General features: G+C 32.6%; 1 protein-coding gene across 1 annotated transcript; it reads left to right on the forward strand.

Annotated features, from left to right (window-relative positions):
• The first annotated feature begins 15,384 nt into the window (after positions 1-15,384).
• LOC145166237 (myosin heavy chain-like protein) lies at positions 15,385-17,645 on the forward strand. Its single transcript, XM_079085180.1, has 2 exons — positions 15,385-15,724; positions 16,504-17,645. The coding sequence occupies exons 1-2, from the start codon at positions 15,640-15,642 to the stop codon at positions 17,370-17,372; spliced, it is 954 nt and encodes a 317-aa protein (XP_078941306.1). The 5' UTR covers positions 15,385-15,639; the 3' UTR covers positions 17,373-17,645.
• The last annotated feature ends 225 nt before the right edge of the window (positions 17,646-17,870 follow it).

Genomic DNA, 17,870 nt, shown 5'->3' on the forward strand with positions numbered 1-17,870 from the left:
CGAAAATTAGTAAAGAAGAAGGTTTAGGGTTACATACCTTTTAGTTGTTATTGTAAACAATTAGAAATCCTCTTGTTGATCTTTTGGAAGCAAGCACCACAAGCGTCGTGCCTCTAATGGTTCACACCCAAGCTAGCAAGAGGAAAACTATATAGAGAGGAGAAGAGAGACAAGATTGCGTCCAAGGCTTGTAGATAGAAGGGATGGATGAAATCAAGGGATAGGGAGGCCTTTATATAGCTGAGGAATCTTGGGGCCAAAGCTAGGGTTTAAGGGATAAGCCCTAGATCCCCTTTCTTGGTGACCAAGCAGCCCAATCCATTATCCAAAGGGAATTGGACGAAAATTCTAGGTCTTCCCTAGAAGTTTTCATCCACCTCATCTAAAGAGGTTCTAGAGCCTTCGTTCCTCAACTTTCAATAAATGACCAAACAGTCCCTGTACTTTTAATTAACCCAATTAATTCCAATTAATTTCTGATTAATTATTAATTAAATAATATGATTATAATTAATATATTATTTTCATAATACATTAATAAACCATTTATTTAATTTATTATTCACATAATAAATTAATCCTTCTCTCTAAAAGTCATCCTGTCCAAAAGGATTATGCTACTATCAATTCAAATATATACCAATTTTAGTTATGGACTTAGACACCTAATCCAACAGTTACAACCCTGCTCCGGTGACACATCTTCATCTCGCCTTAATCTTTTTTCTCTCGATCTCCATGAAACACCACCAAATCTGAACATATCTGGTCCAGCTCCTCCTCCACCAACCGTTAAAGCTTGCCTTCGACCTCTGAAAACTTTCGTTTTCATTAGATCTGTAGTGGTTTAGTCTAGATCTATGATATTTGGTGGTAGATCTACGATGAACGATGATAGATCTATGAATTTTGACAATAAATCTATCATTTACTCCTCCAAATCTACATGCTCCGGTGAGATTGAGTGACCAGATCTTCCTCTGGTGATGCGTCTCCATTTTTTCTCGATTCCCATGAAACACCACCAGATCTGTTCAAATCTGGCTCACTACCTTCTCTACCAACCACCGTTGCTTATCGTTAACCTCTAAAATCCTTCGTTTTCATCAAACCTGATGTTGCTCAGTTCAAATCTAAGTTCTCTTGCGATAAATCTTTGATCTCCGATGACATATCTATGATTTTCACCTATAGATATATGATTTATGCCTCCAGATCTACGAACTCTGACGAGATTGACGGACCAGATTATAGATCGCCGTCGACGGCCACTAATGTTGCTGCCTTGTCGCTCCGGTGAAGCACCACCGACTCACCTCCATCTCTTTCTCTATGATCTTCACTGAAACACCACCATATCTAGACCAGATATGTTGATTTTGATTTTTTTTTCTTATGTTAAGCTGTGAATTTAATGTTTTAATTTCTCTTGTGTTGTTTACTATTGTTATTATTTGTTTAACTGATATTAAGTTGTGAATCTACTGATATTAAGTTATAACTCCAAGCTTTTTTTATTTGTTCTAATATTTGCAAAAATATTAAGTTCCTAATCCGCTATTATTAAGTTGTGAATCGAAGTTTGTTTTTTATTTGTTATAATATTTACCTAAAATTGGTATTCATAGCTTATGCTTTATGGTTTTTATATTATGAATTGAGTTTAGAATATGTGTTATTACGTTAGGGTTTTCTCAAAAAAAAATTAATTTAGGTCTTTCAAGTTGTGATTGTTATGTTTTAATGTTTCAGTTATTGTTTAGTTATGTTAATGTTACTTTTAACTGTTATTAATAAGAAAATATAAGTTTTAAGTTGTGAATATATAATCTTTTATAAGTTAAAAGATGTGAATGCATGATTTTTATATGTTTTAAACTACAAATACATGATGTTTTATAAGTTTTATTTTATAAGTTAAAAGATGTGAATGCATGATTTTTATATGTTTTAAACTACAAATACATGATGTTTTATAAGTTTTTATACAAATATGTTTGTTTCAATTAAAGACATAACTTTTAAGCTTTAAATGCATGATTTTTATAAGTTTTATGCTGTGAATGCATGCTTTTTTTATACGTATCTAACCGTTTCAATGAAAAACTTAAATTTTAAACTGTGAATGTTATGAATACATGATTTTTTTTGAAGTTTTGTATTTTCTTATGCTAGTATGTTCTCAATAATATTAATTTAGGGTTTTAAACTTATTAGTTGTAATGTTTTAATGTCTCATATATTGTTTAATTATGTTAATGTTAGTTTTAGCAGTTATTAGTAAGAAAATATATATTTAAATTGTGAACATGTTATTTTTAATAAGTTTATAGTTGTGAATACATGTCTTTTTATAAGTTTTAAGTTGCGAATACATGATTTTTATACGTATTTGATTGTTTCAATGAAATACATAAACTTTAAGTTGTAAATGCATGAGTTTTTTTTATAAGTTTTAAGTTTTTAATGCATTTTATTACATATATCTGATTGCTTGAATGAAAAACATAAGTTTAAGCTGTGATTGCATGATTTTTTATGCTTTTACTTAATTTTGAATAAAGTATGTAAATTTTAAATTGTAAATATTTTTGTAAATAAGCTTTAAAAGAAGCATTAGCCTATAGATACGAATGGGGAAATCTCCGGAAAAGTCCAAATATTTTACCCTGATTTACGAAAAAGTCACAAACTATAATTTGTTTACAAAAAAGTCCCAATTACCCGTAAAAGTGACGATTTGACCCATTTTTCTCGGTTTACCGGTTTCATTACCTATCCGGTTTTATTAAAGTCTCATTATTTTACCATAATTTACGAATAAGTCCCAAATTATGGTAAAATAATGGGACTTTAATGAAATTATGGTAAAATAATTAGACTTTAATAAAACCGAGTAAGTACGGAAACTGATAAACCGGAAAAAATGGTCAAATCGTCATTTTTACTGGTAATTAGGACTTTTTCTTAAAAAAAAATTTGGTTTGGGACTTTTTCGTAAATTAGGATGAAATGTTAGGACTTTTCCGGAGATTTCCCAATACTAATGTATAAATGTTAGTTTAATTTGAGAATATGATTGTTAATATATAACTTTTGTGCATTAAACTATGAATTTATTATATTAACCGGTCAATTTTGTGTTCTAAAAGTAAACAGTGAATTGAATGTATTAAGTTGTTTATTAAATATATTAAACTGAGAATTTTTTATGAATTTTGTGTTTAAATATAACTAATTTATGTATGAATGTTTGTATTAATATTTTGTGAATATATTTATTTTTTTGTGTTGTATAAATATGTAAGAATATATTAGTTTTTATAATTATTTTGCATTGAAATCTTAATTAGTAAATTAAATGGTTTATTATACCATGAATATAATAATAAAGCTATGAATCCATGATTTTGTATACAAATCTGATTTGGAAGGAAAGATGGTTGCGAAAGTGACACATATAGTTGGTGGCGGTGTGTGGTAGCTGTTGGTGGTGGCAGAGTTTGGGTTTGACTTATTTGAATTTGTGATTTACTATATAATTGTTTGTATTATATTGTGAATTTTATGTATTAAATTAAAAATTGATTGTATTAAGTTGTATATGTTATATAAATTTTGTTTTAAAATATGAATGAATGTATGCATGAAAATATCAAACAGCGTATTAGTGGATTAATATGTCTATTAAACAGTACATATGATATTTTAAACTGTGAATATGTTTTATAAATGAGATATTTTTTTTAAAGAAATCTATAATTTAAAACAGAGAAAATTAATTTTTTTAAGGTATAATTCTATTTCCTTTTATTAAACTTTCTATATTTGGCTGGAAAAATGAAATGGTATGTGATAAAAGTATTTCCAAAGAAATGAGAGTTATAATGTTTGTTCAATTAAGCTGTTAATACGACTAGAAAAATGTCACTGGATTTGGTGTTAGTCCGATAACTGTCCGGTGGCGGTCCGACGACAGTGCGACTGTGGTCCGATGTCAAGTGGCAACTAGTTTTAAACTGGGGGCAGTATCCATATCTCTTTTTCTATGTGTTTCTGTCGATTTGACCCCATTTTAAATAAGCCTATTACACATAAATCTCGTGTATCTTTGTCCACCCTAACCAGACCTTAATGATTTTCTTATATCTTTAGTTATTTTTTTTATTTCGATTTCAGGTTCTTCATTTATGGGCATGTTCTTGATTTCTTATTGTGATTTTAATATGGGTTTTTTGAACTATCAGGGTTTTAATATGGGTTCTTCACCGCTCTCTTGAAACCGTAGCTACACCACACCAACATCTACAACTCGATATGTTTTCAGGTAATTTTATGTCCCTTTTGATTCCCTTCTTGATTTCCCTTGACCTCCTTCAAAGTTGATTTTCACATGTGTCTTCCTGAAAACAAATGGTGAAGGATATGATGAACCCATGTTTTGACCGAAAAGTTTTGAAATTAGATGGAGATCTTCGACTAATCTATGTGTGTAACACTCTAAATTTTCAAATAAAATTTTCATTTTCAAAACCACATAAAACACAATCTCACACTTCTCAAAACACAAAATGTATGAGTTGTTCAAAACACAAAACAACAAAATGTTTGACAATTTCCCAGAATCCTCAAAACATAAACTTGAGCACGTGTGTACAATCAAGCCGACACCTTCCCGCGATCCTGAGAGGTACCTGAAACACATATCACACAAAACTGTAAGCACGAAGCTTAGTGAGTCCCCCAAAATACCATGCACAAATAATTAGCCTCTCATGGCTATATCTCAATAAGGACCCTCCAGTCATGTGTCTCAGTAAGGACCCTCTGATCTCACAACTTGGGTCGGACCCTCCAGTCCGGTATCTCAGTGAAGACCCTCCGGTCTTACAACTCGGTTTGGACCCTCCGGTCCTAACTCAATAAAGCACAGAAACAATATGCAGCATAAATCACAAAGACAAAATGCATGATATCACATAACTCAGTATAGGCACATAAGACCCTACGGCCAGTAACTCAAATAAGATCCTCCGGTCAATAACTCAAATAAGACCCTCCGGTCACACAGTATTACCACTCAGGTAAGTATAGTGAGAAGACTCAACTCGTAAGCAAAGCAAGTATGTCTCGTAATCCACGATCGGTCTAGACTCCGCCTACATGTCATAATCATCTCTAATTAACACTTTATATCAACCACACTAAAGATGATACACTAATCCCTTTTCTAACTCCCGGAAAGGGTGAAAGACCATTTTACCCCCCCCCCCCATGGTCTCCTTATCCATAACTTGAACAAACCCTAAAAGTCAACGGAAGTCAACACTCGAGTCAACAGTCCATGTTGACCTAACTCGTCGAGTGCATCTATGCGACTCGTCGAGTTCCTCCTATTTTTAGAAAACTGGGAAAACTCCAACTCAACTCATCGAGTTGTCTCATCAACTCGACGAGATTGCATGTGTCCAGACTATAGGGGAAAACCCTAACCGACTCGTTGAGTTGGCTTATCAACTCGTCGAGTCCCTTCAATCCATTTTCTCATTCAGACGATTTTAAGCAGAACTAAAGTCCCATACTCTAGATCTAGCCTCCCAAGGCTGAAATACCAAGTAAAGCTGCAAGCTTTACGTCCATGCATGGCACCTAGGGCTCAAAATGCCAAAACAAAGCTCTATAGAAGGCTTAATGTATGAAACTTGGCCAATAGCTTGATAAAGCTTGAATCTTTAGGCCCAAGGGACCTCAAAATGTCCAGATTTGAAGTTTCAACTTCATGTCATGCTTAAACGACTTAAAGGCTCAAAGAGGAGATGGAAATTGCCATAAACTCCCTAGTAAAGAGATCTAACCAAACAATGATCAAGGTGATAGCCTTTTACCTCCAAATAGCAGCTAGCACTTAAAGAACACTGGATCCAAGGGCTTCTTCTCGTTCCAAGCCTTTTTCTCTTCTATCTCCTTCCAAGAATGCATCAAATCATACACTTTTAGCCTCTCTCTCTCTCTCTCACAGATGATACCAGCTCGCTTAAGGTTTCTCTCAGGGTGCTAAAGTGATAAGGGAGGCGGAATGAAAGGCTTAAGGTCCTTTAAATAGGGCACAAACCCTGAAAATTAGGGTTTTCACACTCAGATCCTACTCGTCGTGTTGGGGTCCTCCAACTCATCGAGTAGACTCTAAAAATCACGCGGTATCTCCATCTCTAATCGGCGAGTTGGGGCCTCCAACTCGTCGAGTTGCCCTGACACAATGAATATAACATAATTAAAAATTATACCTGGGGGTCGGGATGTTACAACGTGTGTCACCATATCTTCCATCGCCATCTTCACATATCTCCTATTTTATTTAAAGGAAATAAATTTTTTAAATGGTTCCATATTACACACCCCATATGTTTGATATAATGTCTGAATGAAGGTTTTAAATTCTTTATGAAAATCCAACAGGGTGCAAATATAAGTTATGTAAAGGTGCTTTGTGTTCCTAGTTAGCCATAGAAACCACCCCCTTTCACTAGACATGTTTTTAATAAAAGTAATTTTTTGAACTGTTAGGTAGTTGTTTATACTGAATTCATCATCACGTGAACTGAATGATTTTAGAATGTCAATGAAATAGTTATTGTTATCATTCATCAAATTCAAACAATTTTCTAGATGTTGTCATTGTGAAACCCTTGTTATGGCTTCATCACTAAACTTCAAACCTATCTTGAACCTAATCTCTCTCTCTCTCTCTCTATGTGATTTTATTCTTGCAAATTCAGGTTAATAGGGGGTTACCTTTCCATATTGGTGATAATAGGGCCTTTTAGGCTTTTATAGTATGTTGTTGTTTCTAGCATCACTTCTGTATTCCTATTTTCTTATGATATTGTATTTTATTTGGGTTTTAATAGCATGACTTAAGACAATTTTTTCATCTAAAGGAGGGATTATTGGCACGTTTATTAGAAACAAAGAAAAGAGCTTGTACATGCTCATAAAGAGTAATGTTTTCCATATTCATCATGGCTATAATGCTCCTCAACAAGTAACATCATGAAATCCTAGGAAGACTTTATTGGTTTTAATATATTTACAAGTGATTAATTCGTTTCTAAAAATATTAGGTTTATACAACATAAGGAGATCATGTTTGCAAAGCAGATAGAGTATCAAGGGTAACTGAAGATGCACCCGGTTCGAGCATTGTGCTTTATTGGAGATTAGGAGTCAAGACAACAACAACAAACAAGAAGACAACATAAAATTTAGGGAAATTTAGTAATCTAAACCTTTTTTGGGGTTTTTTTTTTAAATATTACTTTTTTTTGCAAAATAACCACATATTCCGGAATGGATCGTTCCGGAACGAATTTCAAATTATTTTTTGGGCGGCCCGAACCATTTCATTGGATCCGGATTGCCTGGAATCGTATATGTTCCGAATCAGGATTTTGAATTTCAAAATCCGGAATATAATTTGAGGCAGCAACATCTTTCCAGAAAGGCACATTTTGATTCCGACGTTCCGACTAGATTACGACGTTCCGACTCGATTACGACGTTCCAACATGCAACTTCCATATCCGAAACGCATCGACATCCATCTCCGACATGGAAGACGAGCACTATGACCCCGTTATTTACGAGTATATTCTTCGTTTTCTACTGTGACTTACTGTTCCGGATGTAGTAGACCACCTCCGGAATGAACTGAAAACGTTTCGGGGATTAAATTAAAAATGTTATTGTTGTAGGACCAACTAAAAAGTAGTCTAGATGTTTAGTTATTATTGATTTACATCGAAATGTCGTGTTTTGGATCTTAAAATGTCATTTGGAAGCCTCTGAAACGCGAAGAACCATTCCAAAACACGATGAACGTGTCCGGAACATGAAGAACAAGTCCGGAACTTGTCCGGATTATTGGTCATTTCCATTTTAGAATGAAGTGCTAACACCTTTTCTATTTGTGCATCATGACATGATTGTTGATGCATCAATTACACTCTCGTGTAAAACCGAAATGGGCGGGAAAATCTTTGCGGCATTCAGAAAAAAGACCCGAATGCGACACTATGTTCCGTAATACATGTTTTGAGAGGTGGTTAGACATTCCTAATGTAGATGGGGATCCTTTTCTTCTACATTACGTCTTTTCCCACAAAATTGTCACCGACCCCGAAGCCAAATAGAGGAAATGGTATTTGAGATTAGGGGTTACGAGCTGTCTTATGAGAAGAAAGAACTTTGTCTCATCACCGGCTTCCAGTTTGGTGACTATTTTCTTCCTTCTGCATCCGGCGCCGCCTTTCGTTCTCGTGTCTTTCCTATGGTCCTGACGAATGTCTCGGTTAAATTAAACCATGTTACGGATGTGTTTAAACCAATGTTGCAAAAATAGGCCTTGGCGGCAGATTAATCGGCGATTAATGGTTTGACGGCCTTCAACCGATTACGATTAGGGTGCTTGGTGGAAATTGGTCAAAATCGGTCAAACTCGGGCTTGGCGGTCCGCGGCGGTCATAGGCGGAAAATATTTAAAAATTTCAAATTTTTTAATTTTCAAATGTTACACCAAAATTTTAAATTTTAAAAATTTAAGTTTTCAAATTTTAAAATATTATACTGAAATTTTCAAAATTTCAAATATAAAGTTTTCAAATACTTATTTTTTTAGGATATAATAATTTTTTAAATAATTTATTAATAGTTTAGGGTCCCCGATTAATCGACGCACAGTCTGATTAATCATTTAAGGCTAGTCGACCGCCGAGCTACTCTCGAAAGATTTTCACAACCTTGGTTCAAACAATCACTTAATGAATTATCGGACGAGGATGCAGTTCGTGTGTGTCTTCTATACCTTTTAGAGAAGGGTTTCTATGGACGGTTGGCTAAACAGTCTGTTACAGAAGAGTATTTTGCTTTGCTATCCAACCTTGATGAATTCAACAAAGTATAATATTGTCTATTTTATAATTATTGATTATAATTACTATACGTTAGTAATATTTTTTAGAAATTTAATTGTTAACTAATTTTTTATACGGCAGATATCCATGAGGGAGGATAATTTAAGATTAATTGTACAAACAGCTTTTTACTGTATTCAATAAGGTTGAGAAGCTTATACATCCAGACGAACTGAAAGAGAACGAACCTCAAAAATTGACCTACACCCTACAGGGGTTTTTATACGCTTATAAGGTAAGTATATAATGAAAAATTTATTATTTATTTTTGTTTGCTAACATTCTAACTAGTTTTTATTTATTTGTTTGCTAACATTCAGATATGGATTCTTGAGACTTTTCCAGTGAGCAGTTTATTTGGTACCCGACAACAGAATGTGATCCCTCGGGCCATTGCATGGTCAAAACTGAGGGCGTTACAAAAGACTAACTGCAACCAGTTTTTAAAAATGGACAACGTGTGGTTACTTTATTATTTAAATATTTATTTATTTTATAATTTATGTTTATTTATAATTTTATAATTTTGTTAGTAGGGTAATAGAATTGTACCGAAGTTGGGGCCGACAGAAGATGAGATGCGTGCTGAATGGTGGATTGTTAGCTCGACGTGGATTGATCGCATTGATTTTCCCGACACTAAAGTTCACAGGGCACCTTCCCTAACACCATCACCCAAAAACTCCCCTACACGTGAACATCGAGAAAAGAAGGCACAAATAGATGATCCATATCACCCGCCACCACCACCATCGTTGATCGCTGACCCCTCAATTGACAAGGACCAAATTATGAGTGACTTGCAGAAGGAGGTCGATCAATTGAAAAATGAGGTACGTGAATGTCACGAGCAGTTGCGGTCTCAGGAGGAGCGTTTACCAGAGCATGAAGCTACTTTAGCCATGGTTCTAAAACTTATCAATAAGACTCCTGGAGACGATGTTGGTACTCGAAGGGGATGGAGGTACATTTTTAATTATGTCATTGTTTATGGTTGTTGCATCGTTTACAAGTATACATTATTGAGCCGTATAAGGATACTACAATGACAATGAGTTATGGGAGCATGATTATGTCTTAAGCACCCCCGAAAAACCGTTCAATGTCGGCCCTAAATAACCACTGAATGTCGGCCCTGAGCAGCCGTCTCCGATGATTCCCTCGTCGAGTGTAATAGAGATTTCGCGGGATGATTACAAAACACCGGCACAAGCACCTCTTAGGCGTTCTAAACGCAAAAAAATTATGTCCATATGGTATATAAATTGTCATGGATACAAATTAAGAGGAAATGTGTTACACGGCAACAAACAGCACCGTTGAACAATCTTGTAGATCCTACTGTTGTCACACCCCCAAACCAGAACGGCGGAAACATTCGGGGGCGGAGGGCGTCATGTTCAGTATCACAACAATGCATAATAGTAATCAAAGTACAACAACAACCATTGTATTTACAAAGTTACAAGTTTTACATCTGTGTTCAAAACATAATATTCATGACACTAAAAGTATAAGTTCAAAAGACATGAGTTTAAAGAGCTTCGTCTTCTCAAAAGTGGAGGCTGTACCTGTATTACTGTTTCCCTGAGAATACAAGTAGTTTTGAAAAAGTGTCAACAATTAAGTTGGTGAGTGCATAAGCATGTTTATAACTCAAATCCGTTTTCTCATTCTTTGATAAAGTAAACACGTTTTTCCCAGAAAATCCTATATTTTCTGTTGTATTATACGGTAAGCAAAAGAATGAAAGTTTCTGTGTTATTAAGTGGTAAAAATGTAATTTAGTTTACATAAAACCATAAAGAAAGGCGTTTTCCTATACGAAAATAGTATTCCGTATTTATACTTGTCAAATACTGTGTTATAGTTTTATAAAGATAAAACTATGTGAAATTTTACTTATTCATACACTAATCATTTTATTCAATATCAAAATGTGAGTTATTATAACCATACTAGATGACCTATGATCGCCTGAACACGACGTTCTTCAGGCGTCGCAATTGGTAGGACATTTGTCACCACAGGTTTGCTGACCTAGCTGTTGCAAGCAGCTCTGGTGCGGGATTGTCAGTCCCGTATAGATCTATACACAAGTGTTGCGCTCTCCCTCCAGGAGACTCTGGTTATAATTTCAGGACTTGGGGGATACTTATAAAAGTACATGAAGGTTTCCTCACAAATGTTATATTGATGATTATGTATAGAATACTGACAAGTTATTTTGTAATAAATACTCAGTAGGTCAGTTTCATAAGATATAGTTTATATGGTTGTTTTCTGATTGTTTTCTGAAGAATGTTTTCTACTCGTTTTCCATTAAGTATTCTATTTGTTTTCTGTTATGTACTATGAAATTTGAAACCAATGAATGAGTTCTCTAAACTATACCTATTATAGTTTAACTGTTGGTAAGAATTGGTAATATTGTTATTCCATGAAGTTCACTGTTTGTACCAAATAGTACAAAACAGTTTGAAAACCCTTTTATATTTATATAAATGTAATATTTATATAATTGTGATTAATTAGACTTTCAATTTAAATAACTTTACTCCAAGCCCACAACCAAACAAGGAACAGGAAATAGGGTCAAATTATATATTCTAAATCTTTTGAATCCAAATTATATAATTTACACATATATAAATATGTAATTTTTGATAATAATAACAATTTAAAAACTTAATAAACAATTAAAATCATTTTAGATATTAACACAATTTTCATTGTGTTTCACTCGTATCCCCCCCCCCCCCCTAAAACAATTAAAAATCATAAAAATATAGAGGTATGAACTCACCTTTTGTGAGTGATTCGATTGGAGGTTCAATATAGGATGTTATATCCACAAGTTATATCCCGAGTCCAATAAGCATTTCATGTAATATATGTATATTTTTAGTGAATATAATCACAAATATGTTAAGGAAATGAACAAATTTGTAAGTTTAACTTACAAATGAGAGTGTTAGAAGCAAAAATGGAAGCCGATTGGAGTTCACGCCCAGAAGAAGGGTTCACGGCCCAAGAACACTTGGTGTTCTTGAGTTTACGGCCCAAAGGTTGGATCAATAATATATTAAATTAAATAAAACATTTGTTCAAAAAATAAATTTTGGATCTTTATATATTTTGAATCATAAAAGATATAATTAATAATAAAAAAATATTTGAATCAAAATATGTTTAGATCATAGCAAATTAAGTATCATAAACATGTTAAATCATAACTTTTTTTAAATCATAAATATTTTAAATTATCTCATTTTGGATTATATTATGTTCAGTATTTTATTTAAAAAACATTATAATATTTTAAAATAAATTTCAATATCTAAACAACCTTTTCTTAAAAATTTCTTTTCAAAAATTTTATAATATATGATACATAAATTAAAGTTCGTTTAAAAGGATTTCTAATTCGGAAAACCAAAATTTTTACATCTTTTTTTATAAAAAGTTAGAATCATTTAAATATAACGTTCGTAGACTTAATAATAATATTTTTGAATTTTTTTTACAAACACACTAAAATAGACAAAGACCTCTATCATTTGCTTTTTTTTAAAAAAAATCATTATATTTTATAAAAACTAATATTTCTTAAAATTAAAATATTAAAACTTCAAAAACTTATTTTGAAAAAATTTATTTTACAAAGTCACTAGTATAATAAATAGAAGTATCCCTTAAATTTTTATAACTTTGGGAGAATTATATTTTCTGGGTTTTTTATATTATTAAAATTATTTTTTTTTTCAAATTTTTATGATTATGGTCATTTTGTGAAGAATTAAATTTTAAGAACTTTGATTTTTTTTTTAAATCTAAAGAAAAAAAAAACTTATAGTTGAAAACGAAATTGGTGGAAAAAAATCCAGCCAATAGTAGGTTGTTATGTGGAATAACATCTCGATGATTCATTTATACAATAATTTTATTTTTATTCACTAAAATTGTCATAAAAGTGAATTTTTTTTTAATTTACATAAATATTAAATCATGAAGACGTTTTTTTTAATTTTTTATTGTGAATCATCTTACTTATGAATCATTTAGTGATTCATTTTGTTTTTTCACTAAAATAATATGTAGAAAAAAAAATTCTTACAAATTTTTTTTCTTATTTGATCTTGACTCTCTCTCTCTCTCTCTCTCTCTCTATATATATATATATATATATATATATATATATATATATATATATATATATATATATATATATATATATATATATACACTTGTCATCATCTTAAATAGGTAGAAAGAAAAGTAGAAACAAAGGTGGAGGATATTTAATTTCTCTTCAAATATATATATATATATATATATATATATATATATATATATATATATATATATATATATATATATATATATATATATATATATATATATATTTGAAGAGAAATTAAATATCCTCCACCTTTGTTTCTACTTTTCTTTCTACCTATTTAAGATGATGACAAGTGTACAAATTTAACATCCCAATTAAATTAAATTAAATTAAATAACAAGTGTCATCATCTAAAATAGGTAGGAAGATATGAGGTGGTCATTTAGTTATTAAAGCAAGTGATGTCTAGCATAGCTGGGTTAATGCACCGGATTTTATATTCATGTAGGACGTGAGGTTGGGAATTCGATCCCCTTAAAGTACATCTTGTGGTGCCATATATGGGGAAATTTTCCCTTGATATCTCTATGGAGGTTGAGTTTTCCCTTTAAAGAAGCTCGAACTCGGGATACTTGCTAAAATATTGCTAGTAGACTTCCTCTTAATTCGTTTGCCGTTTAAAAAAAAAGGTTAGTTATTAGAATGAAAAAGAAAAGATTTGGTATTATATAGTTAGCATATTTTGGTAAGTTTAGGGATTACCTTAATATTTTTTGGATTAATCACACGTATATGACTAAAAAATATAAGATGATTAACTCTATGTTTTTTTTGGTTAATCATAAATATGACCAAAAGGATAATGTGATTAACTCAATATTTTTTTGGGTTAGTTGCAGGTATGACCAAAAAAGTGATGTTATGTACCCAAATTTTGATCATTTAATATAAATAACACTTGATCTTTAAATGAATAATAATGGAATGATTTTTTTATGAATGGTTTCAACTACAAATCAATTTATAAAAAATTGGGAACTTTTTTTTTTGCCAAATGATCTTATTATTTTTTCGAAAAGATATCATCTAGCATAAAAACGAATTACATAATAAAAAAAGTATATCATTAAATTCCCACTATATTACATGTTGTTCCTGGTAGGTGTTATATATCGGTGTTACATATAGATGTTCAAGTATTATGGTTGATCTCCCACTACAAGGAAAACGATCATTAGCGGCGACAAAAATCGCCGGTAATAAGTCAAGTTGTCGCCGGTAATAGTAATAGCGGCGACGCGTCGCCGGTAATAAGTCGCCGCTACTACTTCGTCGCTATTGATGAACTTGTCGCCGCTAATGATCTATGTCGCCGCTAATGATGTGGCATGTCTAATTGACATTTAATAAATTAACTCTACCGTTGTGGGATGCCATGTTGGCATTCAATGGATACAAAGTTCAATGACAATTGAACTCTTCAATGGAAAAAATGAAACATGTTAACTATTAAATATATATTTAATTAAACTCTATGAGTTCAATGCATTGTAGGAAAATTAATATAGAGTTGTATATCAAGTAAAATGATGATGTGTCAATCCATTAAACTCTAACAAGTTTAATGCATTGTGGATGCCCTAAATAAGTGTGCACATTTATATAGGTCGGGGCTACCCACCGACTCTCTTATCTTATGCAACATTTATTAGCTTAGTAAGGTTACGTGGATTGTGCAATAATCTTATCTCGACCCTCCATTTATCATAGGGCTTTATGAAAGAGAATAGTCGGTTTATAACTTAACAATTCATTTTAACGATTAGGGTTATAATTTAGCCATTTTACAATCATTTTCCTTTTCTCTATATTATTATGTCAACTCTATACTTGAGTACGTAGCATCCATATCGAAACTTGCCACATTTTTGTTTGACAGTCGTAGCACTGAGGTGATTTTGAAAAAAAAAATCATGTGTTTTGCCAATAACTTTAAACCAAAGATCGGATTAGTGACAACACTTCATTGCTAAACCGAATTAGCAACATACTTTCATCATAAATCCCTCCACAATTATAGAAAAACAAGAGCAGTGAAAAACTTTGTTATGTATTTTATAATAGTACGTATGTTTCACAATACAATATCTAAATTAAAAGGTTTTCAGATACGTCAAGTAATAATGCTTTTCTTTGTGACTAAAAGTTGGCACATGTTTCGTCTTTGGAAGTCAAAACCACCCCAACAAATGTCAATCTAAAAAGTTGAACAACCCCCCAATAATTGCGCAAGAACAACCACCATCAAATCCAATCAGACTATTCACCACAAAACTCATAAAAATATTATTCACATGTGACAACATTTCACCCATAAGACTTTTGCAGGATCGACAAGGAGAAAGAGAGGGAACTTCCACGAAAGCATCCCCTCCCCACCTCTCTCTCTTCTTCTCCGGTCACCATATATATTCTTTCTTTTCATGGTCAGTTATTGATTTCCTTCTGTAAGTTTCATTACTTTTTCCTTGTTTCAAGTTCTTTATAATGAATATGGATCGAGAAACATCGCTGGATTCAATTCCTTTGTCATCAGGAGTCGATGAACAATACGATGATTCGGCTTTAGAAGGTAAAGTTTTGATCTCTTTCGGCTTTATAGATTTCTTAAATGAGTGATTTTGATATAGGGTGTACAGGAAAAGTGAAATGAAATCAAATAATGGCAACCAATCAAACTTACAGTTTGTTTTTCTGTTGGAAATTGTAAGAATATTGGTTTGGCCTTTTGTTTCTATAGCTGAAAATAAAAAACGCACTTCACCGTATCAAAATACGAAGTTGTTTCACCGTATCAAAATACGACGTTGTTTTAAAAGATATATAATTTTTTTCATTATTAATTGTCTCTTTCATATAATTTCTAAAATGTTTTTTGTCGCTATATATCCTAATATTCAACAAAAACCAGCTTCTTGCTTTCATGGAGTTTGACCCCAGCAAGTATATGTAACAGATTGTTTTTTATATATCTTTATACAACTAAAAAACTGTAATTAAAAAAAAAATCTACCAAAAATACCAGGGTTTTCGTCTGCAGATTGAACTTTTTAATTCCGTTCACTTATATTGTGAAATTCAATAAAGAACGTTACAATTTTATGAATACTGACTTTAAATAATAAGTTCATATATTATAAATTATTGGTAATGTTATATGCAACCGAAAAACTTCAACACAAGATTCGAAAAGTCAAAAAGATCTAAAACCCGATACAAGTGAAAATTAATCCCATTAACTAGAAACCAAACTTTCTTTGGTTCGGTTTCCAGTATAAAGAAAAAACTAAAATTAAACCAAACCATGCTCACCCTTATAGTTTTCATCTTATTGATGTTTATTGATCATAGGTGTCGCTGCAAATGTTAAGTTGTTACTAAAATTGGTTCAAGATCATAAGGAAGCTTGCCAAACCCATAAACATGATGGTCGAAGGATGCTGAGGGTGGCTGGGATGATGACCATCCTTGACATGGTTCGAACCCGTATTCAAAAATGTCAATCCTTCGGGGCTGATCGAACTGAGTTAAGACGTTGCAATAGCGATATGCGAACTAGTATTGTTGAAAACGAGAAGCGATCAACCGAATCACATGTGGTTGATGACAAAGAGAAACTTAAGAGACAGTTGAGTGCCAGCTCAGCGGCCCGTAAAAGCCTAGAGGCCATGTGTTCAAGTTTAGGAAAAGAAAAAGAAATCATGATGGGGGAGTTGGCCCGAAAAGCCCATGAATTAGCCGAAATGGAGGATCATATCGAAGATCTAAAAGCTCAAAACGATTCGTTGTTGGAAAGGGTTAAAGATTGTGCGGAGGTCCACGAGCCTGGAGTGAAAGAACCTCAAGAAAAAACCTCGGTTTATGAGCATAACAAGGCCCTTAAAGACCAACTTATGAGATCACTTAATGGATATAGAAATATGAAAAAGAACCTCACGGAAGTCCGCGAGGAGAATCTTTTAATGCAATCAAAGATCGAGGAAATGGCGATTAAAGTTGGTGCAAGCCTCGAGAAGATTAGAAGGTATAGACAAAATCATAATGAAAATAACGAAGAGCTTTCGGATATTGAAGAGGGGATTTTGGAACTTGAGCATATATCAAAGTGTTTTGATATTGGTGATAGAAAAAAAGGCAAGTGCAGTGAATGTGGTCATGTGAATAAGAAGAATAGTGTTCCGAAACCTATTCGGGCTTCAGAAAGACGAGGGGTACTTTAGAAGGATCGATATATAGTTTGTCATAGATATCATAGAAGATGATACCGATAAAGTGCTTACGCCAACAGAAAACCCTACCAAGGAGTTTTTCCAGATGGAGCACAAAAATAAATTTTCGACAGTGGATTGTTGCACGGCAATGGAGGAAATTATTAAAAAAACAAAAAAAAAACACCAAAATATTAATTTATATTGTGATTCATAGATAAAGTGAATAGATATGTATCATTTATCTGTATTTTCTATAATTTTAAATCTTTTAAGTTCTATTTCTTTACTATGAATAAATTTGAAAACGAAAAAAAAAAATTCAATTTTTTATAAGAACTAAGTTTTTTAGGTGGAGCATCTCTTAAGCGGGCCACAAGCTACTCGTGTTGTTATGTTTGCTGGTTCGAGGAAGTAATAATCTAGATCGTGAACTCGAACGTGTTCTAATTAAGCATAGTCCACTTGCTGCTAAGCATATCCTGATTGTGATATAGTGGCGGGCGATAT

The sequence above is a fragment of the Lactuca virosa genome, chromosome 1 (assembly GCF_052849685.1).
Source record: "Lactuca virosa cultivar CGN04683 chromosome 1, Lactuca_virosa_CGN04683_v6, whole genome shotgun sequence".
NCBI lineage: Eukaryota > Viridiplantae > Streptophyta > Magnoliopsida > Asterales > Asteraceae > Lactuca > Lactuca virosa.